The sequence below is a fragment of the Hippichthys cyanospilos genome, chromosome 2 (genome assembly GCF_059441005.1).
Source record: "Hippichthys cyanospilos isolate Australia breed blue-spotted pipefish chromosome 2, RoL_Hcya_1.0, whole genome shotgun sequence".
NCBI classification, from domain to species: Eukaryota; Metazoa; Chordata; class Actinopteri; order Syngnathiformes; family Syngnathidae; genus Hippichthys; species Hippichthys cyanospilos.
Genome location: NC_142370.1, coordinates 24,631,966 through 24,658,739, shown reverse-complemented (window position 1 = coordinate 24,658,739; position 26,774 = coordinate 24,631,966). Strand labels below are relative to the sequence as shown.

The 26,774-nt window shown below is 42.1% G+C and overlaps 3 protein-coding genes across 4 annotated transcripts; all 3 read right to left on the bottom strand.

The window, feature by feature from the left end:
- Positions 1-451: 451 nt before the first annotated feature.
- Positions 452-2,258, bottom strand: tcf15 (transcription factor 15). The gene is made up of 2 exons (XM_088407937.1): positions 1,650-2,258; positions 452-738 (listed from the first exon to the last, which is right to left on the bottom strand). Exons 1-2 carry the CDS (start codon positions 2,127-2,129, stop codon positions 682-684), a joined length of 537 nt encoding a protein of 178 aa, XP_088264063.1. The 5' UTR covers positions 2,130-2,258; the 3' UTR covers positions 452-681.
- A 7,092-nt stretch (positions 2,259-9,350) lies between these two features.
- Positions 9,351-11,530, bottom strand: srxn1 (sulfiredoxin 1 homolog (S. cerevisiae)). Its single transcript, XM_088408090.1, has 2 exons — positions 11,248-11,530; positions 9,351-10,303 (listed from the first exon to the last, which is right to left on the bottom strand). Exons 1-2 carry the CDS (start codon positions 11,482-11,484, stop codon positions 10,094-10,096), a joined length of 447 nt encoding a protein of 148 aa, XP_088264216.1. The 5' UTR covers positions 11,485-11,530; the 3' UTR covers positions 9,351-10,093.
- Positions 11,531-18,918: 7,388 nt separating this feature from the next.
- On the bottom strand, positions 18,919-26,471 carry scrt2 (scratch family zinc finger 2). Of its 2 annotated transcripts, XM_088408389.1 has the most exons (3): positions 25,837-26,470; positions 22,216-23,028; positions 18,919-22,120 (listed from the first exon to the last, which is right to left on the bottom strand). In XM_088408389.1, exons 1-2 carry the CDS (start codon positions 25,994-25,996, stop codon positions 22,235-22,237), a joined length of 954 nt encoding a protein of 317 aa, XP_088264515.1. In that variant the 5' UTR covers positions 25,997-26,470; the 3' UTR covers positions 18,919-22,120; positions 22,216-22,234. The 2 variants fall into 2 exon arrangements, with proteins under 2 accessions (XP_088264515.1, XP_088264517.1); XM_088408391.1 differs by having other exon boundaries at positions 18,919-23,067; positions 25,918-26,471.
- Positions 26,472-26,774: the final 303 nt, after the last annotated feature.

Genomic DNA, 26,774 nt, shown 5'->3' with positions numbered 1-26,774 from the left:
CTTGGTAAACAGTATTGGAGTGAAAAGTCAGTCCGTGAGATCATTTGTTGTTAAAAAACAAAAAAAACAAAAAATCCACGAATGAAAAAAAAAACCCAAACCATACAGTGAGACTGTGAAAAAAAATTAACACAGATAAACTTGAGACTTTTTTTTCAACATTTTATCTGTAATTTTGGAATATTATTGTGTTTTTTTTTGTTTGTTTGTTTAAACACACAACATTTACCTCCAGAACATTTTTTCATTATAGTATAATGACGTATTTTTCCTTCAATGCATATTGGTTAGGCATTTTATGGGTCAAATTTAGCTATAAGCCATAGTGGTTAAGCAACACAGACTGAACCTCTGGGGAAGGCTTGTAAAGATCATGAAAAAAATATACGATTGAAATGCATTTTTGATAAAAAATAAACTTTATTACTTTTTTGCAAACATAGAAGGACAAACGCGCATAAGTCTCAAGCAAATGCACTGCATCCTTGAGGGGCTTTGCTTACATTTCTCGGTCAAGTATAAATACTGTAATTTTTGGGTTCCACTGTCGGATCCAGCATGTGTGTGTCTGTGTGTGTGTGTGTGTGTCTGTGTGTGTGTTTGTGTTGTGCAGCTCCGACTCTTCCCTGAGAATGTCTTTTGAGGGTTTTCAGGTTGCCAATCCTTCACTGGTCAGTTCAGTCAGCGTTTGAGTCGCAAAGCGCCTAATCGGCGCATCTTCAAACACTCACTGCTGTCCTTTATTGGGGAAGAAAGACATTGAGTTCAGTCACTGAATATCAGGCGCATTATTCATAATCACCATAATGATCATTAGCTAATTAGCAACTCTTGTTTATTTTTCTTGTATAACCTATTCTAAGGTGAGGTCAGTGCAAAATGTTATGTACTTTGCAAAAAAAAAGAAAACACACAATCACCAATGAATAACTTGAGAAAAAAATGTCATTGCATACATTTGTCATAAAGCAGACATGCACTCTTCTCACGTACGGAATTTGCTATATTTTTTTTTCATTTTTGATAGTTTTTAATAACTATAATGAATTCGATTTTTAATGAAATGTATGCACATAAAGATTCACTTCTTTTATTTTTGGGGGTCATGAGAAATAAGCTACATGAATACAGTTTATATACAAAAAGTTCGGTATCGTACACAAATGCCTGTTTGTGCCCTTGACTTTCAGTATTATTCAGCACCTGCTAGAACTATCAATTGGTAAGTGGTTCTAGATAGGATCAAAGAAGTACCAAGTGTTTTGGGGAACTCCTACAAACAGTATGGAATCATGGGTGTCAACTTTTAGAGGAATCTCGAGGGACACCGAATCTTTTTAGGACATTCATGTTTTTAGACAGCTAAAATAAATTGGGCAAAGACATAATAACAGAGGGCTCTTGCTAAGGGGGGCCGACTAAATGACCAAGTGACGTGCCAGCGGCCCGGCCCGCAGCCCATACTTCGCCCACCATGAAGTAATTTCTTGCAAGAAAGTATGAATATTTTTGTTCCAATGTTGCAGCTTCGACGTGCTTTTTACACTCGCAAAAGGAGGTCAACGCACGCGCGGTTAAAGAGAGTCCAATTTTGTTCAAGGCGCCTTTCTCGAAGTACGCTAGATGGGCGCGCAAAACGTTGTATTTACCCCTTTCCTCTGGTTGCTCAGGCAGAACGTGCAGATGGTCCTCGGCTGCTTGCTTGCCTTGTCCCCCGCCTGCGCGTGCACCACGCCGAGGCACGGCTGTCCATCCGCGCAGCTGTCCCCGATAAGAAGCACGTTGGCCAAGTGGGAAATGTAGCTGGAGGCCAGGCGCAGCGTCTCGATCTTGGAGAGCTTCCTGTCCACCGGCTCGGTGGGGATGAGAGTCCTGAGGGCCGTGAAGGCGCTGTTGACGCTCTGGGTCCGGCCGCGCTCCCTGGCGTTGGCCGCGCTGCGCTGCTTCATGACCATCGGGGCGGACGCGCCCTCCGCTGTGCGCGCAACCCTCGCCCGCTTGGCGCCGTCGCCGCAGTAGAGCCGCTCCGAGCTGTCGTCGCTCTCGCTGCGGTTGTCTTCGTCCTCGGACGCGATACTCAGGTCGGAATAGAAGCGCGCTGCCACCGGGCGCAACATGGCAAACGTCATCGTCCCGCTCGGTCCCGGATCCTTTGCTGCAGCTACACCTACTACATGTCAACACGCGGCTCTACATTGCTGCACGTGCGAGGAAGCTCACTTGGGATGTGTTCACTTTGCCGTGGCCCGCGCGGAGGGGTCGGCTGTGAAGCGTCGGCAGCGTTGATACTGAAATGTCGATACCCTGATATCGACCGGATCGACGATTGATATTTTAAAAGCTTACATTATGACATATCTAAGTTTCTTGAGCACCAAGAAACAACCGCTCATGGGTTTGATGGAATTTAGATTCCTCTTGTTCTGCTGTGATTTATGACAACAATAGCAATGATGAAGTTCATCAAAAAACAGCACAAGCAATCTGCAAGTCTGCTCTTATTTGTTTAAAAGGGTTAAAGCTGTATTGTGAAAACAAGATTCTGTCACTTTGTTCACAACGCATTGTATGACTATCACTTAATAAAAAAAACAAATACTCTGTACTTGACAGAAAAAGTACAGACAAGGTTTGAAAAGTGTTTTGGCAAAAGAAGACGTAATGATACAACTCATAGTTAAATTGGGAAAACAAAACTAGCAACGGGTTACAAATGTAAGCAACAAATTACAACCTTTATAGAAGACAATATACTACAGAGCCCCAGACAATGCACAGTTAAATTTGGTTCACAATGCAGTAGATAAACATGAGCACAATTTTTTTCAACCGCCTCTTCAACTGAGCACACCTTCTCTCCAAACCGTAAGTCAAAGTATGGAGCCGGGCTACCGATAATGGACTGGTATTGTATTTTCTATTTTAGTTTAAACTGAAAACAAGATGCACAGATATTCTGAAAGGCAAAAGGGCAGGAGATTCTCAAGAGCAGAGTAAGAAGATGATAGTATTAAGGACATCCAGATTGACCATTTGAATATTATTTAACATTTTACACAAAAAGTTTATTTTTGTCGCAACAAATCAGAGATATTGTGGGCCAAGTGTTTTGCCTTAGACGTGTATGAGGTCCTGTAAACAATGGAACTGATTTATATACTGAAACTACAGTTACAGTGGCGGGCAGCTTAATATGTTTCTTGTATGTTCAAACTATTCAGGAATGACACTTTTCAAGGTGTTTCATTAAAAATAAAAATAAAAATAGGTGATGACCATTTCAAATGGGATGCCTGCTGTTAAGCTGACATTTATTTTTTAAACAGTGCTGTATTACTGTAATATCACCAATGGAGGTGTCATGATGCCAGCCTCTCTATCACTTGGCAAGGCACCGAAAAAGGAAATCTGAAGACTTGACTGCTCAGGAGAAGATCAGTGAGGGGATGCAAGGTTAGCATAGCACTCCATAAAAGCACATTTGCTTTCATCAGGCTGAAAAAACACTGCCTTAGACAAACAAAACACAACAGATATTTCAAACCAAAAGAAATAGCTCGAAACACGATAAAGTTTCTGTACTTCAATTTGTTCTTTTTACCTGTCATAAAAGTCATACATTCTTTGATGTGCAAGAAGGGATTGTTTCTTTTAGACAGTACGTTGTTCACGTGAATTCGCTTGAGTTTTTAAGTAGCATTTATCACAGACTCTAGTTAAAAAAAAGTGAACATAAGGGCATCTATGCGGGCAATGTTAGCATGCATGTAAAGTCAGTAGCTTTAGAGTCATACCAAATCTCAAGAGGAAATCATCTATTTTACTCTACATTGTGCATTTCGATCAACGTTTGGTCATTTCTGGTTTTATTTGCTAAGAAGTGATTCATTTAAGTTTTCATCGCTGAAAGTTTGTTCGCGTTAGTCTGATATCATGTTTAGGTGACATTTTCTCTTATGTTGGTTCTCATTACAAAAACACATTCTGTTTACAAACATTTGCCGCCATCAACCTTAAATTTTCTTTGAAAAATTTCAGAACTCCTCATTTAAATGTCCAGCTTAATTGTAAGACCAGGCAAAGGTGTGTAGCTTTATAGCCAATATATGTAGGCCACAAGTCTCACGGAAGGAGAAAGTTAAGTGTGAGTAAACAAACAGTGAACAGATGATCCTGGAATGGCGAGGGTGTAATTACTTGCTTGCACCAGGTGCAAAAAGAAAACAACAACGTGCCAAGGGATGATTTAGAGTTGCGGTGTCTCTTCTGAGGCTTGAAGAGGCTCCAAAGCACAAGTGTGCTGTTGTGAAAATGAGAACTTGATTGCATTCCATTGAAGTTGTTTTAAAAGAAACACGGCAAAACACAGCACCCTGAGACTCTGGACGCTATCTGATTGAGTTCAATTTAAAACTACATTTTCCAGACGGACTAAATCGATTATACATCTCATGGACAAATGTGGTCTGTCATTGGTACTTTGAATACAGGCTGATACCGTTGACTGTTTCAATGTTGTGGATTTCTTAACAGTGTTCATCAACTGAAACTGACGTATCAAAATATCAAGAACATTTCTCAGCGGCGACGCATGAGAGAGGATCTCGCTTAACGTCTGTAAAATTCAGGTTTGTAAACCACTGGAATGACAAACAGACCCCTGTAGATATCAGTGTTGCATCAATTTGAAAAAAAAAAAAACAGCTCAGCTTTTGAGTTGAAGATAAAGATTAGGGGTTTGATTGTGGGCCCCTATGTAAATTGAGAAAATAAAATGCCAACAAGTTGGACAGAGGTAGAAACACCACAGTCAGAGTATGTATATGCATGGTATTAACTGTGATGTATGTGTTGTGGGAGTCACAAAAAAAGATGTTTTGCGCTCATTAAAGAAAAGGATTTCATGGAGTGAATGGTGAAGGCCACGAAAAAGGCCATGGTGGGAGTCCGCATCACCACATTCCCTTATCGTAGATGGGTGAAATTTGCATTTGTATTTTGGCATCAAAAGCCATTTAACATGCATTTGTCGATTTATTGGTTGAGGGGTTTCACATGCCAAAATATTAGCATATAAATCAATGCTTGTTGTCTTGTCAGCTGTTCACTTTTTTCACCTTTGAAAATGCCTGTGGGCGGAGCTTCCTAGCAGCACCTGTTGGCAGTTATTGCCACTTGTCTTATCAACTGAATTCAATAGATGGAAAGGGCTGTATATGGAATGGAGGGCTGGAAAGTGCTGGAATTTTGCATCACAATGCATGTCATCGGTGTATTCTTTTCCATCTGAATTTTTAGTAAGTGTTTTTCTGCCTGGTTTCTATATTGCGTGGGCTAATTTCGGTTCTCTGTTTCTGTATTTTTGCCCTGTGTTGGTTTGAAATGGTTTTGGTGTCATAATCCATACTTGTGCCATGGAAAGTTTGCCTTTGGCCCTGTACATCCTTTTTAATTCATATTAAAGCTGTTCCGCATCCTCATTTTATGTTTGTGTAATGCTTATGTTTTGCATTTCATATTTGTGTGTTTTCCTCTTTGATTAAAGAATACTGAGAATATATATATATATATATATATATATATATATATATATATATATATATATATATATATATATATATATATATATATATATATATATATATACGTTAAAATAATTAATAAATAAGAAGTGCTGTGTGTGCTTAGGATGCACATGAAGGCTGATGCCAAACCTTTGTTTTCTTTTACTGGTGATTAATAAACAAGAGAGAAAGCTAAAAGGAAACATTTTCGCTCGTCTACTCTTTTACTTTTACGTTCTTATGTTGTCATAGAACTCAATATTTAGCAGGGGTCAAAAGATAACTCAAAATACTCCAAAACGACTGTTTTTAAAATGGCTAGTGGTGAATGATTTATCAGTAAGCTCCCTGCTACCCCCAAAAAAGGCTTTGGGTTAATCCATGGAATAGTTGAACATTCGGGGCATATTCCCTCTAAAAAACTTTGTTTGAATTTTGAACACTTAACATCGCTTCAAGTTAGTCTATTTTAGGTGTGCCAGATTTTGACAGTTATTACATTTTTAAGTTTGCTCACGTGAAACTGAAGACAGGAAAATTGCCAGATTATCTTTTCTAAGGCGCTGTGAATTGTTACCGAGCTCATTCAAATGAAGTAGATCCATTTATCTCAGTGATGAGGACGCAGCCGCTTGGGTTCACCACCCACCGAGTCCTTATTGATGATCTGTCTGAGCCGCAGAACAAAGAGGAACATGTTCTCCAGTATTTGAAATGACATCCAACTGCTCTCACTTATTCTTCCCTCCAAAATTTCACAGTTGGATTTCTAATGCTCAGCCTGTTTGCTGGTGTTGAGCAACAGTTTTTGCATTGTTTCTGTGTCGCAGAGGAGCCAGGCATGGGTGTTGTCTTCACTTAGTCACTCTTATCCAGTTTTCCCCACATTTACATCATGTCATAGGTGACACAACCGCTTATTGTTGCTTTCCTTCCATCCAAAGCCTGCTACTAGAGTAGTTAATGCTCAACAAACGTGTTAAATCATTTGTTTTCACGTCATTGGAGCGTGACATTGCAGTTACTTGGTGTTGCAGTATGACCACTAGGGGGCATGATGAAAAACAGTACATAAGGGTAGACAAGGATGAAGAACAAGTACAAGAATGGCAAGTGGGTTACCAAAAGTATGGTATTCGGATACAATGTCTGTGTGTTATTTTCAAAAGGAAGTGAACAAACACAAATGCAAGTCCTTCTGGAAAAATCACTTTATAAATGAATGCATTGCTGACGGTTCATCCTGAGCTGAGATCATCATCATAATTTGCTGTCAGCTAAGTGTTGTCATCAGTGTTTACATGAAGCGTCTCTCCAAAGATGACATGGCTTCTAACTCCAACTGTCTCAAAATGATGTCAAGCTGACAAACTGCTTTTTGTGTAGTAGTAGCGGAGCCAGTTTATTTCAACCAAATTACTGCTCCAAAACGTGTATTGTTAACTTTACACCATGAATTGATACTTAAGCATTATGCCCTGAACAACCTGCATTAGTAACATCAAATTAAATTTTGCCTTTGTGTGCAACAAAAAGTTATTTTGCTCACTGATTTGCTAATCACTGAAATATTGGGATTGTCTTTACACAGGACTGTATAAAAATGGTAAAACTTCATTCCGGCAGCTTATTTAGTTATTACACAAATTTCTGATCTTTGTTTCCATCCAAACAATCAAAAACACACAAATAATGTTTAGAATTCAGTATGCGTTTGCAGTCTCGCCGCAAAAATGAATCTTACAAAGTTGTTGTTGTTTGTTTCGCCAAACGCAAATAAAATACATTGCTACTATGTCCAACAAAGGTTCTGGAATGTAATGTTTTTGATGCTCTCTCAAAAAGGGAATTCAATTTCGTTTGTGCTCTTTCTGTAGCCGCACATTGTTCGCAAACCACTTTGAGGCGCCAGATGTGACAGTTATTCACTCTATCTCATGTCTGACACTATAGCATGTCTTGAACGTTCATAAAGTCAGTTGCTCTTCCCTCCAAGACATTCAGACACAAGCTATGACTCTTAGCGTGTGTGCTTGCTTGTGTGTGCATTCCAAGCTGATGTATTACAATGGGGAATCTATAAATAGAGACAACTTACAAAGTTGAAACGTGCAAAACAACTAAATGTACAGGATATTCCTGTGGCACAGACAATATTAAACGTTCGCACACAACATGCATTTGAGCCGGCGAGTTACACATCAGCACAGCAAATCTGGCACAAATTACACGCTTGCAGACACCAGCAGTCGGTTTCAGTTCCGGATAGGAAGCGCTGAGAAATCATTGTGGACTCCTACACCTAAAACAAACCTCCCACCGTGCAACAAAACGGTGAGAAATCATTTTGCCAATTGTGAGGGACATTTTGGGGAGAGCGGGAAAGGGGGAAGTGGGGTTAAATGCAAGAGGACCTGGAATTTACAGTTATTTAAATGAAATAAAGCTAAATGTTTGCTCCAAATAAGCATATATGTAAGCATTGATTTTATCAACTGACATACAGTAAACATGACATGGGCACAATGTGAATCACGCTCCCCTGAAAAATGCTTATATTTGTCCATGTTAATACTTCATTATATGAATATACCACAAAGCAAAATTATTTAATAGAATTTGAACCCTTTTCTGAAAAATGAATGTTTTCCAATGTAGAGATTGGAAAATGTGGCTGTCTACTTGCCATCTAACGCAAGTATAGCTCTGACCAACTCTTACTCTCGTACTCGCATTTCTTTATTTTCTTGTTCATACCGATACCGTAAGACAGGGCTTCTCAATGATTTTTTGCAATGCCCCCGATAAAGGAAAACCTTGCGCGCCATCCCCCATTCATCAAGCCATCTATAAATGAAGATTATCTATTCAAATATGGCAAGTATCCCTACAACGTTATCTGTTTTGACGTTAACAAAAGAAAAAAAAAAGCTATTATTGCAATTACAGTACATTTCACATGGCAAAAAACAAAACTTTTTCCCTGGCATCGCCTTGCGCCCCACCAGGGGGGCTCTGCTCACTATTGAGGACTGGTGAAAGAGAAGTTGACAAAGCATATATTAAAAAGCTAGATATGTGCATTTTTAAAACCTTTGTCCTAACCCTTAAAAATCCCTGACATGTTGAAATCTTCAAAGATGAACTCCACAAAGGAATGCATCCAAACTGCTTGCTTAAGGCAACAGGTGCACCGTTTTGCAATTTGGTTTTTAATGCTGGTGTTGCATGTCAAAAGGCCTTTGAGGATTTGGTTACGTCCAGACAGTGAGAGTCACAGGAAGGAATTCTTCTCACACGCGACACACGCATGGGAAAATGTAGAGTCCTCTTGGGTTTGGTCTCCCCTCGTTTCCACAATGGCCACAAAGGGAGCTCATCAAGGGTGCTGACGTATAGGAAAGTCTATTCTCTGCATAACAACCTGCCATGTACGGCACCTTTCCGAAGCAGTCGCCTCCTCCAACAGGGAGACAAGGACTTACTCTGCCAGTCTAAATACACTGTATTGGTGCCCGCAGGTCCCTCGCTGTGCATTAAGTCACAGAATCGTTCAACATTATGAAAATAATGTTTCAAAAATTGAATGTGTTTTTATCTCTAAACACTCAATATTCATTGGGGAAGAGTACTGTCAATGAGTCTGAATAACTGAGGTGATCATTAAATATTAAATGCAGGTTATTATGCACGCACCATTTGATTGGGAGGGGTCAGCATGACAGGGTTCAAGGATTTGAATGATAGACCAAAAGCTTTTTTAGTTGGAATAAAATGTGTCAAGTATTTGGATAGGTGTGAATGTTTAATTATTTCCAAAAGAACAAACATGCATGATAAATACAAATCCAACTGCAAAGAAGCTGCATGTCTAAGTGTTTCAGAAAAACATTGAGTGAGACGTTTTGAGATTTAGGACGAGACGTCAACAAAAGTATGGAAATCAAATTCAATTTCCATACACAACAACATAAGAATACAATGTTTTTTTAAAGATGTTTTTCAAGTAAAATAATCTATAAAAATGTTCTTGTGCGAAGATTCCGGTGTACGGCTCTCTGCCACCTGAGGGCAGTATAATACAGAATTACGGATATACTGTACATACATGGACGCAGTCTCACCTCAACTTTTTTTTTTTTTTCCAGGGGATAAAAGCAATTATGCCTATCTCTCCCTATACGTGGTGCTACACAAATTCTGTTGAAATATCCATTTCTTAATAGGTAATAACAACACAGTACCATATTCACACATCCAGCTATCCGTTTTCTTTTGCCAACGGTCCTCACAGATATCGCGGGCGCGTGGAGCAAATCTCAGCTGATTATTAGCCCATATATGGCAGTCGTAAAACGAATTAAAACTTTTCTACTGAACTTCGGTTGACAAAAACACATCTAGGCGCTCCTCTGTGTGTGCGTGTGTATATCGCCCCCCGATGGATAATCCTTGGCATTGCATCCTTATTTTGCGAGGGAAAACATTAAAATTGAAGTCTACTTATTTGCCGGTTTCTCCGCATAGAGTCACCGCAAATCAGGAGTTGAAGCCCCCAAGTAGGTTCTGAGGTCCGCAATGTTGGATTTGATGATCTTGGCTGGGATGGTCTGCATGTTTAATCTCTGGTAGGCAGCAAAGCGATGACAGCCTCCAAAAGAGTAGAAATAATTTCCCCCGTCTCTGCCTTTTACCCAGAGCACATCAATGGGAGGGACGACGTGGACGTCTGCTCCATCCTTGGAGGAAAACAAGCTTTAGAAAAAAAAACCTCAAAGATCATCTGTACATTAAAAACCTAGGATCATTTTTTGCATCATTTGACTGATTAACAACAGAAAGAAAAGCATAAGCTTAATTTATTTATTTGCATTGCATATGACTCTGGCCAACACAATGTTTTCACAGGACTTGTTAAAATTTACTGTAGACTTCCCTGGAAATGTTCTCCCCGAAATGTAATTTCACATTTTAGATCACAGGTGTCAAACTCAAGGCCCGGGGGCCAAATCCGGCCCGCCACGTCATTTTATGTGGGCCTCAAAAGCAAATCATGTAAGTTTCCATGACCCTTGCTAAACTCTGTTCCAAAACTTCAGCTTGTCGTGTATATTGAAAAATAAAGTCAAGATTTTTTGGTTTGTTCTGTTACAGTAATGTAAACAATAAATGATCAAACTAGACTGCTTTACTTCTGGTTTCAAAACAACTAAGCCATCAATGTGTTGTGTACAGTAATAATACCATGAGGCAATTTAAAATCGACTTGGTTTCCTCAACATATCGGCCCAATGAAGGAAGTTCTCGCTACAAAATGGCCCGCGACAAAAATGAGTTTGACACCTCTGTTTTAGATCCTTTAAAAGTGGCTCAAGGTAAGTTGTCCCTGTGCCACCTGTTGCACACTTTTCTTTTGCTTTTATGTACACTATTGCACAGTATACTGACTACATGGGTGGGGGATTGCTTTTATGGGATCAGCTGTAAGATCTTTAACTTTCTCCTCATTACTCCTCAACTGCAACAGATGACGATACAAAACACGCACATGGTTAACAGACAGCTAAATGCAATGAGATCTTTATTGCGACCATGTGAACTTAAGGCAGAAAAATAAAAGCTCACGGCCACCTTGAATGGAAAACAAACAAACAAAGGAACAGATATGAAACGTTGTATGTACCTTGAGTGTCTTGACAAGGCTCTGGACTTTCTGTTCGTCCAGAACCGGAGGAAAGGGTCTGATAATGACGTCAATCGGAATGTCGTTTACCTCCCGAAGACCTTTCGAATGAATCGACCCGCTCTCATCCGTTTTAGCGTCAAGCTTAGAGGTCATCGTCGACGGGTTTACTACTCTACAGAAACCGGACTCAGACTGGTTTAAAAAGGTTCTACTGCAGCGCCATACGCGAAACATAACAGCCCGGTGTGTTCTTCGCTATATCCGCGATGCCTTTCCAGGGGGCGTGGTATAACTGTAAGAGGTTTCTGATTGGATTTTGTCGCTGTCGATGACATTCCTGTTTCCGCCTTGCAGTTACGGTGTTTTAAAGGTAAAATAATTTTTGTTGAAAACAGATGAGCAACGTGTATTAAACTGTTCTAGCGGTTAGCGGTCATTGCTAATATATGACGTTTGTGAGGTCGATTTTTTTTTTGGGGGGGGGGCTGATTTCGACTTCTATCATTTTTCAGGTAGTTTTACTAGATTATTTTTTCTGTCGTTGGCTGCAGCACCAGTTAACTTGGTTTGAATGTTTATTGTAAAACATTAGCGTTACCTTATATTGTACCCCATAAGGAACTGTTTGCATGAATGTAAATTCATGTGATATCAAGTCACAAATAACAAAAAGATGACGGTGCGAATCATGCATTTTAGCATGTAGTAATTGGAAGAAGTGGCTGTATTTTAAATCTCCTGGCTTTAAGCTATTCGGGTGGCGCCGTGAATAGCATGCCTGCCTCGCAGTTTAAGGGGCCCGAGTTCAAATTCAGCTCACTCCGGCCTTCCTGTGTGCTGTTTGCATGTTCTCCCCGGGCCCATGTGGGTTCTATACAGACTCTACGGCATCCAAAACACATGAGTGACAGGTGTATCGAACATACCAAATTGTTCGTAGGTGTGATTGGGTTTGTGAAAGGTTCTTCGTCTCTGTGTACGCGGCAGTTGGCTGGCAACCAGTTCAGGGTGTACCCTGCCTCCTGCCCGAAGCCAGCTGGGATAGGCACCTGCAACCCTTTTGAGGATAAGCAGCTCTAGAAAATTGATGGATGGGCTATTCCTCAGCTACATTTGCCTTTAGTTGTCCAAAGTCAGCAGGAATGGGCTCCAACTCACCTGCAACCCGATGAGTATATGTGAGGGGATAAAAATATATCCAATAAAAGTGTGATTTTTTTTTTTTTTTGCCTCTGAAATTCACACCAGCAATTAATCTGGAAAAAAAGATGCCACAAGCCCTCCTTCCTGCAATTTCTCCTTTAATGAGGTCGTGTAGATTGTTGCATTGATACAGGCAGACTCCTTCAAAGTGCTTAACATACTATACTGTTCTATTTTTGCAGTATTTCAAAGAGCTGCGCAGGTTGCTGTGGTTACAAAAAACAGGACATCTGGGCTTGCAGCTTTGCACAGGCAAATCATCAAAAGACTTGCGGAAACCAAACCATTGTAGTCGAACACATCACATTCTTCTAATGAGACAATTGAAAGTGATTTCTTGGACAGAAGCGACAGGTCGTTAAATTGAATGATTACACATACTTTCATCTAAATTGATAAGGCCTTTTATGACGATTAATTGGTCACTCGGGGATCAGTTCCAACATGAAGGAGCTCTATATATATATAGTCCTAATTATTAGCCGCGCTATCTGTACATTAAACACCTTTGTAGTATGAAACTGAGCAAACGATTTAACATATGGGTACAGCTATACCCACAATCTTGTGAACATTTTGGTTAAATCCTAAAGCTTTGTTCATTTCGAAAGAGCTGTGATTTGAGACCAGTGTAGACAAGTTATACTGTACATACCATAAAGACTGTACGGTGTGCAGCTGTCTCTTTGCACGTAGAATAGTAAATATGCAAGGTGACATTTTAGCCCTCGGCATTCATTACTTTATTCAGCGTCAAATCCGGGCTATGGCTTCGATGTCTGTCAGAACATATCATGCACCTTCCTTGCCAAAATAAACAATATCACATGCAAAAGAAGAAACCCTGTCAGTCAATGGACATAGACATGTAAATCTTCTGAGTCCTATACTCTGTTCGACCCTCTGCTGTCAAAGCGGCGATGCGTCCTTCTTGCTAACATCTCGCAATGACTTCAATTGAGTTAGTCACACAGGTGCAGCCGCAGGTCACATGAACGTTTCCCACATAATGATTTGCTGTTAAGATTAGATTTTCAGTCCTCGCGGGATACTCACAAAGCAGCTGGAGAAAATTGCCTGCCAGAGATGAGCTATATTTGTTCATACCACCCCCCCCCCCCCCCTTTACATGCTGACATGCTTTTAAAGTGATCATCACTCTGACAATGATTTTCAGTTGTCATACACCAACTTTAGAATTGATGACTGAAATCACAGCAGTGCTTAGCAAAAGTTGATGACACTGTAGCGCAATGCAAGGATGATTTGTTCAATACGAAGGATTGTTTTGTAGCTCTCCTCACTGCCTACCTGCCCATGGAAGGAAGGATTTTCTTCACTACAACATCTCCTTCATTGGATATCTGCTATATCTTGCCTTGAAATCTTACTTGCCTTGAAGTAAATTCACAGTAACCTGTGGGCACAGTAAGAGGCAGTACAGAACAAAATGATGACCATCGGAGTGGGTGGAAGATTGTGCTTAATTCATAATTGCACAAACACAATATTAATCGGCATGCTGCGTTTAGACTGTGGGGCCACGTAGAACGCATTGCAAAGACAATGTCTGACTTAATTTTGGCTTTGAACATGTTTTGTTGTGAGTATATATATATATATATATATATATATATATATATATATATATATATATATATATATATATATATATATATATATATATATATATATATATGCATATGCATGCTACACACTATATTTTAAAGACAGTTCATCATGGTGGTACAGGGTGCAAAACAATACCGAAATTCACAACAAAGTTGGTTATTATTTCATGAGCTAAAGAGGTGTTAGTGTTGAAATAATAAATTGTATCCGTGGTCTGGAAATACAGCAATCTGTGCGGGATGATTTAAGTTTTTTGAAAGTTATTAATAGTCAATGCCACTGCCTCAAAATGTTCATATTGTTTGAGCAAATGTTCTACGCTCAACCGTGTTCTTTCAAAGTATCCAGTTTCTCTTTTTGATTTCGATGAATGGGTAGGGATGCTATTTAAGTCATGGCCCTTTTGACTTTTGCCTGAGTGCTGATGACAAGTCGGACATCTTAGATGCATATAAATGGGATTTTTACACCACTTCAAAAAGTGAAGCATACGGATGAGGTGGACCCTTTGCCAACAGAGGAACGGGGAAACAGATGGGTTTTCCACAAACAGCGCAAACATCAAGAACAGTGAGTTAAAGAGCTTGGCAGTCGCATTTGATAAAGCACTGAGGAATGGAGGTTTTTAATGAGCAGCTCTCCCGTGATGCAATATGAACACTAACGGTTCCCTCCTTAAATAGCTACTAAGAGCAGTTTGGAATCAGAATCCATGCAACACCAACTAGATACTTGTCAGGGGATTATTTGCATGTTTGCACCTTTCAAAAGAATCCATCCTTGATTCCTGTACAATGAACCAACTGGAGCGAGTGATGAAGTTCCGCCAATAGATGGCGTCCTGTGTACGCAAAGGGTCAAAGTCGGAGGAGGCCACTTTCAGGAGTGTTAAATGATGTGATGATGGTTGTTCTAATTACATGGATTGCATGCTTGTGATTGTCTCCTCTGGGAAGAAGTACATGGCACCAGTTGCAAGTGAGCCAATTGATGCAATCATTTGTGAGCCCTCATTAAATATAATTCAATTGTCCAAAGTGTGGAAAGTCCCAGTTTGGTCCACTTCATTTGCAAGAAAAATAATGAGGCTATCTCATTTAATGTATACAAAATATTAACAAGTTACTGCTGAAAGTGGCAAAATAATTAAAGTATTCAGTATACATTATATACAGTATATGGACATCTTATAACTCACAACTGTTGTGAAAAGAAACATTTTTGATATCAATATTTTATCGTAAGTGGGAATTCTGTCAAGTTCTCTGGCAGACACCAGCTTTGCTGGCGAATGATGAATAACAGGGGGGACGGAAAAACGGAAGGACTAAGCATTGTCAATAACTACAGTAGGTCAGTACAGATAGATCTTCTCAGTTCGTCACAGGCGGACACCTGCGATGCAGAGTTGTAATGAACTGTATTAGTGATGATGGAAGGACGGGTGGAATAATAGTGGGAGACTGATGACTCATTTGGTGGGCTTGAAATAATAACGGACTGGCAATGACGGATGCTGGTGAATGACAAATGGCTGATTGGCAAAATTGACTGATTTGCTCACCTATGTATTTTATCATTTATTAATATACTCATAACCACATAGACTGCTCTTCCTGGCTGACGTACACTGTAAATGGAACTTATTTCTCTTCCGGTTCTCTTTAGCAAGTTGGATTTTATTTGCAAAATTCTGACACCTATTAATTTACCTGCCATTTTGCTGTTGAAATTTGGATGCTCTCCACTTTAATGTGTTTTCAGCCAGTCTGTGAAAAGTGTACGCAATCGCTCAATCACGTTGATATGCTCTTAAGCTTGCGTGCCGAGGTAATCTTAGGACACCTTAGAAACTGGTGTGTCTTCCCAATCATTCTAAGGGTGACCAGATGTCCAGATTTAGTCTCAGTTTTGAGCCTTGTATATACTGAGTCCTGTCAGATGTCTTCAGCCCCATTGTTGACTTATGTCCCACTTTCACGCAAGTCCCGTCCCGTGTGTGTGTCAATCACAGTTGTAAGTAGAAATGAATATGGAAAACCACGCATCCATCCATGTTCTTAACTGCTTGTCCTCACAAGGGTAACAGGTCTGCTGGTGCCTATCCCAGCTGTCATTGGGCAGTGGGCAGGGGAAACCCTGAACTAATTGCTTGCCAATCGCAGGGTACATATTTACAAATGACCATTCACACTCTCAAATACACCTAAGAACAAGTTGGAGAGACCAAGAGACAGTATCTATCATGCATGTTTTTGTTTTTGGAATGGTGCTAGGAAATTTTGAGTGTCCATAAAATATATATATATATATATATATATATATATATATATATATATATATATATATATATATATATATATATAGAGTGTGGGACCGCAAGGTTTGTTGAGTCAGCTGATTATCAGTTTCGTGAACAAGGTTTTGTAAAAAAGAAATAAAAAGTGCTTGAATTTAACAATAGATAGATGCGTGGATAAGCAAAAGAAAGCCAATACTGTACTCTCTTGCAGTTGGCAGTGGACTCAGGGAAGTGAGTAACCACTACACAGGAGGACATCTGAAACATCTATTAGAAATATTTATTCAATGCACCAAACAGCAACGACTTGTCTATGAGCACATTTCAAACATGTTTTATGTATGTGACAAAGCGAATTAGAACACCGGCATGCCAATTAAAGTCGCAGGGGCAGGGCATACAAATTTACCTACGGTGATGCAAGACCGGGACCGAGTACAACGGGTTGGGCAATGGTTGATTGGTGCTGTTGAACTGTCACAATAAGTCACTATATTCATATTAGCTAAAGTAAAGCTGCTGCGGTTTAAGTAGCGCCTAGTTGAGCTGTTGCCTCGACTGCTTACTTCTCACGTCAGTGATATGCTTTTAGGCATTGTCTCAGCGGTTGAGAGTCAGTTTTGTTATTCACTGTGTTTTGATTAGGCGCAAAATTCAAATTTTGCCTCGCAAGCTGCAAGGCAAAAATGCTACTTTCCAGTCTTTTACATGTGTGTGTATAATTTGTAGAGTTGTAGTACCAGGTTTATTTATTTTTTTAGTAAAATAAAATGAGACCAAGATGGATATTTTCAAATCACAGTCAAACGTTTTATATAGACGGTAGCACATACCTGCCAACATTCACAAATAAATGTTCCCAAATAAATGTTAGCTATTCTGATAGGATTTAACTTACTTTTTTTTTTGCTTTCTAGCAGAAGTATGAAGGTTTTATGAAGCCACTGAAAAATTACTGAATAATCTTTTTCAATGATCGAACCAGTGTAAAATATTTTTTTAAACCAAGAACCCCTATCTAAATTGCATCAATAAAAGGTAATTAAGCAATACGTTTCCTCATTTGTTATTTGAAATGAAAAATTTGCTGTTCATATCACAGCACTAAAAAGCATTACCAGTAAATTAGATTTGCCGATAGCTGCAGAAACCTTGGTAAAATCTCATGTACCCTCTGAAGTACCCACCCTCATTTAAGAACCACTGCAGTCTACTTGTTTATTATTAGAGAATGCATTGTATAGACTACTCTTTCTTTTTGAATACAGTGTGTTTCGGCAGAACAACAGCATCAGGTATCAATGTTACGTGAGCGCACTCGAGCTGGGCATAACCCTACAGCGACCCCACTCCATCCATCAGAAGCCAGTCATATTTTCACTCAAATAACGATGGCATCTTCAAGTCTATATCTTTGAAGAGTAAACGCGGCGCGCTCCATTTTGCAGGTCGGTTTCAATAATTGACTCGATATGCTCCGCCCGTGTGCGGCAGCGGCTTTTGTTGATGTCCTTGCCGGGCCTCAGGCTCCTCGCTTGTCTCACGGCGCTGATGAGCTCGTAGGTACTCCCGTGCAGGTGAACATGGCTCACGCAAATTTGATGTAATTGGATTCCCTGAGTCTCAATTTTACAGTCTGTCACTACGTAACGATAGCAGTTATTTACTGGCATAATCAAATTTGATATGGAGCAACATGTGGCGGGTGACATTTTGTGCAGTTGAAATCAGCAACTTCCTATTGTTTCTGCATTTGAACCAACACGAACACGGGCCCTTGGCTTGGGAGCAGGAGCCAGCATGTATTTATTGGTGTTTGTTTGCCGTTTAACAGCTTCGCTTATTTTCCACATAGAATTATGTGCAGCGATGCGTCTTGTCACAGCTCAGCATGCTGTCTTGTTACACTGCAGTTGAGCTGCCGGAGGACACTGAAGGACGCTTCAAGTATTTCACATTCCCTAGAACCCAATCAAGGAAAGCCCCAGAATAATAATCCCTGTCTGCCGTCATGATTCATTTTAATTTTGTTCCATATTTTTCGCCAGCTCTGGAGTCACTCAGAAAGAGTCGTTGCAGCATAAAATCAATGTTCCATTAAAAATTTAATGACCGGGAAGAGCCTAAAACAGATGCTTGAGCTTTTCATAATGCAGGCGTCACAGGAGCTCTTATTCAAAGCTTGCTACCCGCGTTAAACAATAGCTTGTTGGCATTTTTGTGCCTCATAGTGTGGACATTTAAACTAAATTGACAATAAAGCTCTTAAAACCGCTCAAACAATGACAGAAGACGCGCCAGATGAAGTCGCATTACTGTCATAATTACTGACTGATATAATGTTTACTAGGAGTTCCGCCTTTTGGTATGAACATTTTTTTCTAACAATTTCATGTTCTAACATTTGTGTGAAATGTGATGGGCGATACGTTGTGTGCAAAGTGTCCCAGGACAGAATCTTGTGAATCACAGTATGTCTTTAACCCTTTTAAGCAAATGGCATTCAAGAGAAATAAGAGCAGACTTGCAGATTGCTTGTGCTGTTCTTTTTATTAACGTTATCATTGCTATTGTTGTTGTCATAAATTGTAGCAGAACAAGAGAAATCAAAAATCCCTCAGCAACCATGGCTTAAGTTTCTTCGTGTTCAGAAGGAGAAGAAAACAGAGAGAGCGAGCGAGACAGAGAGAGAGAGAGAGAGAGACATAGAGCGAGAGAGACGGACAGATAGACAGGCAGACAGAGAGGGTGTGTGGGAGAGAGCACAAAAAAGTGGAAAATCTTAATCTGTTTTTTTTTTTTTCCTTTGAGGGCCATATGGAAGGTATCAAGCAGCCAACCATATGTTGAAAGGCTTTTGTCATGGAAATCATATTTATTTGGCACTTCTCGTTCCACAGCCAAGCTGGGCACTTAAATAAAACAGAACGCGATCAATTCTTTGAGAATACACTGAAGTGTTTTTTGCCTTGTCTTACAAATAGTCTGGTAACCAAGACACTCCCTGATTCTTGCGGCCACCCGGATTGTAATTGGTACCTGTTTTGTTTTTACATAAATAAATAAAAAAATAAGACAGCATGGGTAGAAAAGGGCAATTAAATGTCTACATGCATATTATTGCTGTGATGTATTTACAGTTCTATGTACAAAATTTGTCAAAGAGGAACAATGCCGCACTCGGTCTCACTTTGAAAGGGAAGAATCAAGTTGAGCCGCCTCCTCAGTAATTATAGTCTGTGATCTGATCTGTTGCCGCTTGTAAACGCAAGTGCGTTCCACCTGCCGCACATCCGCGAGTGACCTTTTCTTTTTTTTCTTCTCGATCCCTGTATCCTCCATTTTAAATTGCTGTCGCCAGCTTTGCTAAACATTTTATCTTTCCCCCACTGTAAAACATAAGAGTAATGAGAGCGCAACACAAGCGGTGATTTGTGCGACGGTTCAAAGTTCAATAATTCAGCAATGTGCCAAATGGTGCTTTTTGTGAGCGGAGATAGGAGACAGGTGGTTTGGATGCTCTCACGCAGTGATTCAGCTGCGGTGCTGAGACAGCCGTCGACAGGATGAAGCGGATGGATAAACAGAGCGGAAACTCACGTTTTTCCTCATATTTTTCACATTTTGTGTGTATATGCGTGTTGGGGTGGGGGGTGTTGAATTTGTTTCATCCATTTGAAATATGCAAATAGCTGACAGTGCATTTGCCTGCTGGTGCTTGACCTTCCCCTTGGAGGTTGCTCACCAACTCAATTACACTCCCTATCTGCAGTCTGTCTGCAAACACCTGTTATCCTCCCACACTCGGCCGCCCTCCGCCAATCCCACTTCAACGCATCTCATCCTCTGCGGGTCTGTTTAGAGGCAGTTGGGGTGAAGATGGCTGATTGGGTGTGGGGGAGTAGTCGGGGACAAATGACGGGGGACTTGGATGTGCATTCGAGCGTGCCGCTTCCCTCAAACAAGCTTCAGAACGTCTGAGACCTGCTTACGGCCGCTTAGTTACTTTACATGGATGCCTCACACTGGGAAGTAGTTCACCGCGTGGCCAGTTGAATGGTTTGAAATCATAAATGTCCCTCAACATAGTCCCTCATTGTTCTTACACGCTTGCACTGTAAAACAACAGAGACAATAACACAAGACTGAGTATATAAGATAGCAGCCTCTCACTGCGCCGACATCATTATTGCTTTTGCACCTTGGAAACCTTGATGTAACACGATCACACCTACATAACCCGACTCTAATCGGATCCAACACCAAGCATCACGTCTGTGTCAAAGAGTTAGTTATTGCCTGAGTTGTTTTGTGCCGGGGGGGCTGGGAAATCTCTCGTCCTGAGGAGGAGCGTCTGACTTTTGGAGCCAAGATGGTGAATATTTTGGCATTCGGAGTTCATGGTTGTCTCTTTATTGCCCTAAATTGCGTGAAAACAGGACAGCTGCGATTACTGTACACGTCAGTTGCCATGACCGGAAGGTTATTGCCTCAAATAAAAGACCAAAGTAGCTCGGCACTGGCTAGCCGGACCTCTGCTAGCAGCGATGCTATACATTGTTCCTCTTTAATAACTAAGTCCCATGGACTCTCTACAGTTTTCATGCATATAAACACTTTCTTTGAAGAGCAGCAGCATCTTACAAATTCAACAAATGGTCATTATTTGAAAGAATAAATATTAAATAAATACATAGCAATTAAGTCTTCAATAAATACCCCAAAATAAATAAATAGATAAATAAAGTATTTACATGATAATTAGATTCAGCTAAACAATGGACAGAGCTTTGAGCGACATATAAAAGAGTCACTTTGTAACTGAGGGTGTGCGAGTTGGTAAAGCGTCAGCCCGCGGTCACACTGGCGGACAAGGAGAGCCTCAAACGTCACATGAGAGGCGCACCATCAACCAACCGGGTTGGAGGAAGAACGAGTGTTTTCTTTGCTATAGACACAGGATGCCTAAAATGGCCGCCCGCTTAATCGGACCTGGTAGGCAGGCCTGCTGCGCGTTTCGATGGCGCAGCTCGGACAGAATTGAAACACATGTGGCCTGTGATCCGGGAGGTCTTCTTTTAAAATGTTTGGAATACCCACAGTTACAAAGATGGTTTTTTTGATCAAGGGATAGTTGAGCGCAAAAAATAAATTTTAGAAAAATCAAATACAAAAATAACATTGGTTTGGAAAAGGGGGTTGTCTTTTTACCTTTTAAAATGATCCCCCCTCTTTTTTTTTTTTTTTTTTGCAAATACTGTTAAGAGTTCACATTATCATAAAAAGTTGGCAGTTGCAAAAGAATTCGATTCTTAGCAAATAAAAAGCAGCATAAAAATACAAGAGGTCATTTTGTCTCTAAAAAAAGCCAAAGAACACTGTCCTTTTTATGTTTTTTTTTGTTATTTTTTTCCCTACTATTTGCTATAAAATATCAGGAATCTAAATATTATTACTATTGATATTAGTATAGTCATTGATAAAAATTCACATGCCAGGCCTCGTATATAGTTGTGTGTGCGTGTATGCCGGAGTGTATGTGTTCAGTGTGAGCGCATGTCGCTTCTGTGTACAACTATAATCTACAGTTTCTATTTGGGGAAGGTTTTTGATTGTATTTGTCTGTGGACGATTAGCTACTGTGCGCAGGGGGAAAAAAATCCAGCATCTTCAGAAATGGTCTTTGCCGTTGCCGTTAGAGCTTCTTCATAATCTCCTTGAAAATATTGCTTTCTAAAAAAGGGAAGAAAAAAGGCATGGAGAGCAGAGTGAACAGGGGTCAGGGGTGGCGAACCTGCGAGGGGGGAGTGGGGGACGGGCGTTCAAACCTCTGTATCCTCCACCCCGTCAGTTGTCTGATCCGGAGTCGTCTTCGTCGGTGGAGCCCTTGAAGCAAGCCGACTCGTAGTGCTTGTTCAGGTAGGACTTGAGGGCGAAGGTCTTATTGCAGCGCTTGCATCTGTAGTGCTTGAAGGCAGAGTGTGTTTGCATGTGGGCGCGGAGGTTTGAGCGGTCGGCGAAGGCTTTGCCGCAGTGGGCGCAAGCGAAGGGCTTCTCCCCCGTGTGGGAACGCATGTGACCCTGGAGCAGCCATGGCCGGCTGAAGGCCTTGCTGCACACGTCGCATTTGTGCTTGAGGTCGTGGGTGAGGATGTGCATGGCCAAGGCCGGCATGGAGACGTACACTTTGCCGCAGGTGGGACACTTGCGGGCCATCTTGCTGTCCAGGCTGCGATGCGTCTGCTTGTGTCTGCTGAGGTTGGAGGAGGTGGCGTATGTCTTGCCGCACTCGTTGCAGGTGTGGCGGGCGACGCCGGCCGCGCCGCTCTCCTGCAGGCCGGCGTTGGCGCTGCTGCTTCTGGAGCCCCCCTCGCGAGCCTCGCCATCCCCCTTCCTTCTGGAGCGCCCGTCGGAGATGAAGAAGGCATCCATGGTGTAACCCTCGTCCAGGGCCTCGGATTCGCCGCTGTAAAAGCCGCTGGCCGTCATGCCGGACTGGGGGCTGTCGGGGTGCTTCAGGTCGGGGTCGCAGTACTCGCCGCCGCTGCTGACGTGGGTGTACAGCGGGTCCGACACCAGCTTGTGCTCCATCTTCTTCTCCCCCCGGTATACAGATGGCGTGATGTAATCCTGGATGTAGCCTGAGCAAAGAGATGCACGCAAACACAGTTGGCCGGCGGTTGTGATGGATGAGGACAAAGTGACATGCCGCCGCTGATTACGTGATTATCATGTTGGACGAAAGACCGGAAGAGCCGTACAGAGATAATTGCATTTCTTCCACATCCCACAGGTTGTACACACAATAGTGCAGTCATGCAGGAAAACCTGATGAGCTCAGCTGCGTTGAGGAAGCTGCCAACTTCCCACTGAGGATAGCTTATTAAAATTTCCCCAGTAGTTGAAGGTGCGGCCATCTTAAATGAGGGTGTTTGGCCTCATGTACGGTTGCCATTCATTTGCTCGACACGGGGTGTGCGATCGGCGATTGATGGCTCCGACGACCGTGCGCGCACAGTCTGAACCTGTGTTTTTAGCAATCTAGTTGCGAAAAGATGCTCATAAACTCTTGCTATCTGCAACAGGAAGACAGACAATTTGTTATGATCGGTGTCGGCTTGTGGCAGCCTGGACGTCCCGTTTCAAGTAGCATCAAATCATCCGCAGGGGTTAAACAGGGTTAAAAATGATGCAGCACAGGAGGAGATGGTATAACGCCTGAGCACGGAGAGAGATTTTCCTTGGCATCATTCAAGTGGCTCATTTCCTTCCTGAAGCAACTCGGTGCCAACAAGCTGAAAAGGCTTACTGGCAAACGAGAAAGCATCTCAAAGAGCTCAGTGCATTCTCATGCTGTGACTCTCAGGAGCATTCAAAATGCATTTTACCTTCAGGGGAAGTACACCTTTTTTACTTCTTTAAGTCCAACGTTTGAGACGGAATTTCTTCCCGGAGAAACATTCCAATGCTCTGTGCGCTGCGAGCAGTGGAAATTGGTTATTGATTGCTTTTTAATGGAATTCAAAGTTCTGAACCGATCGATAGGCTATCCCACGTAAAATAGTGCATTGTTCGGAGAGCACAAAAACGGCAGGGAGAAGGATCAATGGCGCTTAATGATAATTTGCCTGAGTGCTGACATCGTGAGACGTATGTCGGTCTGTGGGTCACCTGTTTAATGCAACCGGCATGCTCAAGTGTCTTCAAGAAACCACACAGAAATCAGATCAAGTGCTCTTGAAGTACAATGTCTACACTGCAAAGGATTTCCTGTCCAAACAGCCACAGCCATGACACCCAAGTTCACAGAAGCACCACGCCTGTGCACAACTGCGAGGCTTGGCCCACACGCAGAGGTTGTTTGTCTGGGAGGCAACTAAGTCAACGGAATAACGCTACCCTGTTCTTTTGAAATATTGAATATGCGAGTCAAGCATTTGAACACATTGCCATTCAAATGGCTCTCGTTTGATGTGAGGTTTGGCCCCTTTCATTTACTTGTTTCAATGACTCAAGGTCAGGCGCGGAGCTCATCCTTTAGGACCCACGCTGGCTGTATCAGCCTTTACAGCCTCCTCGACTCATTCCTCAGATGCAAAGCAAGCATGTAATTAATGGACCCTCTCAGCCAGGCCTCTTTGTTGTCAACAGACACTCAAGTCAAATGTCTCCACAAAGGGGGGAAGAAAATCTCCCGGCACAGCAGAAATGCTGATGCTGACGTTTTCTGGTAATCAATCTCTTTCTACTTTGTTTGGCTTCACATTAGGAAAATATATATATATTTTGCTTAAAGTAATAGTAATGAAGGAAAGGGGAAAAAAGTACAAAAGTACAACCTAGAGAATGTTTGGGAGGTTGTACGTCTCTATTCACCCTTTAAAGTGTTTGTGGGGGGAAAAAGAGACTGTTAACGGTGATCCATCAGAAATTCACTGACATTTTCAGCTGCTGTGTTCAATAACAGGTGGGCATTCTGGCAGTATCTTAATGCTGACGGCTGTGACGCCTCCCCCCTGTGACGATATCTGAACGAATGAAAACAAAGATGCACATACGGTCCTATAAATGGGGCTGCAAAATGGAAGCACTGAGCTTCAGGCAGACTGCGAAAGTGAAGGTCACTCTTGGCGCTGTGGAGTGCAGTTCAGGCTGTCCGATCTGAGCGTTGTCCACAGCGCGCCCGTGCGTCTTTCTTCGCGTTCCCTGTACAACCCGTGTCACGTGGTCGACCCCGCGATTGCCCTAAAGCCTTTTGCTCCCCCCCCTTTCCCCCTGGCTGCACTCTACAGTGTGTTGATGTCTCTTGCGGCAGCAATGGGCCTACATGGCTGAAACTCTAACCCCTGCTAGTTTTCAAATGCCCGGAAGGAAGAGAAAGATGTAGCGGAGTGATGGGGGTGGGGAGACTACATGCTCCATTTGGAGGAGATGAGGGGGGCAAGGGAGGATTGGACCATGATGGGAACTCAAGGACAATAACAGCTAAGGACAAATGTACTCATCTCTCATGTTCATCAATCCATTAGCTTGCATGATGGCCAACCAACATCACCTTGTGCTTGATATTCAGCCTCCGCCGGGCTGTTGCAGTCATACAAACACACAAATGATTAGACGCACGTTTTGTTCCCTATTTACATAAGCTGATCCGTGGCTGTGACCTGAATTGTGTCCGTCCTTCACTTGGAGTCAAAAAACAAAAGTCTGGGAGCAGGGTGGGGGCGGGGTGCTTGGGAGGATTATTCAGGGTATTGATGCAAATACCAGCGAATTTACACACTGCCGATGTGATGCGAGCGAGTGTCGTGCGCCGCACGCAAAAAATAAAAAATAAAACAAAGAGATGCCGTCAAGTGTGCCAACGAATGTCGGGCGCGCTGCATCCGGCAGTCTACGCATCTTTGACCGTGTCTGGAGCAGGGCAGACTGGAGGCATGTTAACTCACCATTCTCACTCAGACGGACGCCGAGGCTGGTCACAGAGTCTGTGATGGAGCGCGCGAAAGTGAACGAGTCGTCCAGATGCTGATGGTGACTGTTGGTGGCCGCATTGGATGAAGAGAAATCATCAAGTTTGATCTTCTTCACCAAAAAAGAGCGGGGCATGTTTCAGCGGATAATATCACAGTGCAGCGGAAAACGCATGAGCAAAATGAAAAAGCTTCTGAAGGAGCCCACGAGCACAGCTAGCTTGATGGTAATCCTTGCGGTGAAAACAGTGGCCAAACACATGAGATGATTCTTTTAAAAAAAGAAATAAAATGGTAACCGGCGGCGAATGGCGATGCTGTGCGGTATACTCCAGCTCCCCCAGCTTTCCCTGGACAAAATGAAAAAGAAAGAAAGAAAAGTGATCCCGTTCAGCACTGGATAGCTCCTGTGATGCGGCCGGCTTAAAGGACCAGTGAGGAGGAGAAGAGAAGGAGGCAGGCGCAGAGGAGGGAGAGAGCGACACTGTCAGACTAGCTGAGATCAGCAATCACGCCAGCCTTTATATGGGGCACAGGCAGTGGAAGATCAGGTGGTGCTGCGAAATGGAGCTGCTTAGCTTTAATCCATCAAATGTCCCCAGGGACACACATCAAATTACTAGTGAACCGTCTGTGCATTCGCACACAGACAGAGGAGAAAGAAACACAGTCAGAGCCCCGCTGCCCCCCTCCCCCCAAAACAACCCCTTTGCTCTCCCCTCCCCTGCCTCTTTCACCCCGCTTATGCTCCATGCTCGGAGGAGGAGTGAAAGAGGTGGGCAGACAATGGAGATGTGGATGAGAACACACTCGCTGTCCTGTCCCCCATTGTTTTCAGATGAAGTGGCACAGTTTATGTTGGCCTTGCCTCCCTCATGCCGCCTGTGTTACCTCAAACAGCCTCGCGGGTTGGC

Excerpts from the sequence above, each read along its gene's own strand:
- scrt2 (XM_088408389.1), bottom strand. The coding sequence starts at position 25,996 with ATGCCCCGCTCTTTTTTGGTGAAGAAGATCAAACTTGATGATTTCTCT. Across the intron at positions 23,029-25,836 it reads CGTCCGTCTGAGTGAGAATG|GCTACATCCAGGATTACATC; the intron begins GTGAGTTAACAT and ends CTCTTTGCTCAG.
- srxn1 (XM_088408090.1), bottom strand. The coding sequence starts at position 11,484 with ATGTTTCGCGTATGGCGCTGCAGTAGAACCTTTTTAAACCAGTCTGAG. Across the intron at positions 10,304-11,247 it reads GCCTTGTCAAGACACTCAAG|GATGGAGCAGACGTCCACGT; the intron begins GTACATACAACG and ends TTTTCCTCCAAG.
- tcf15 (XM_088407937.1), bottom strand. The coding sequence starts at position 2,129 with ATGACGTTTGCCATGTTGCGCCCGGTGGCAGCGCGCTTCTATTCCGAC. Across the intron at positions 739-1,649 it reads TGAGCAACCAGAGGAAAGGG|GACAGCAGTGAGTGTTTGAA; the intron begins GTAAATACAACG and ends TCCCCAATAAAG.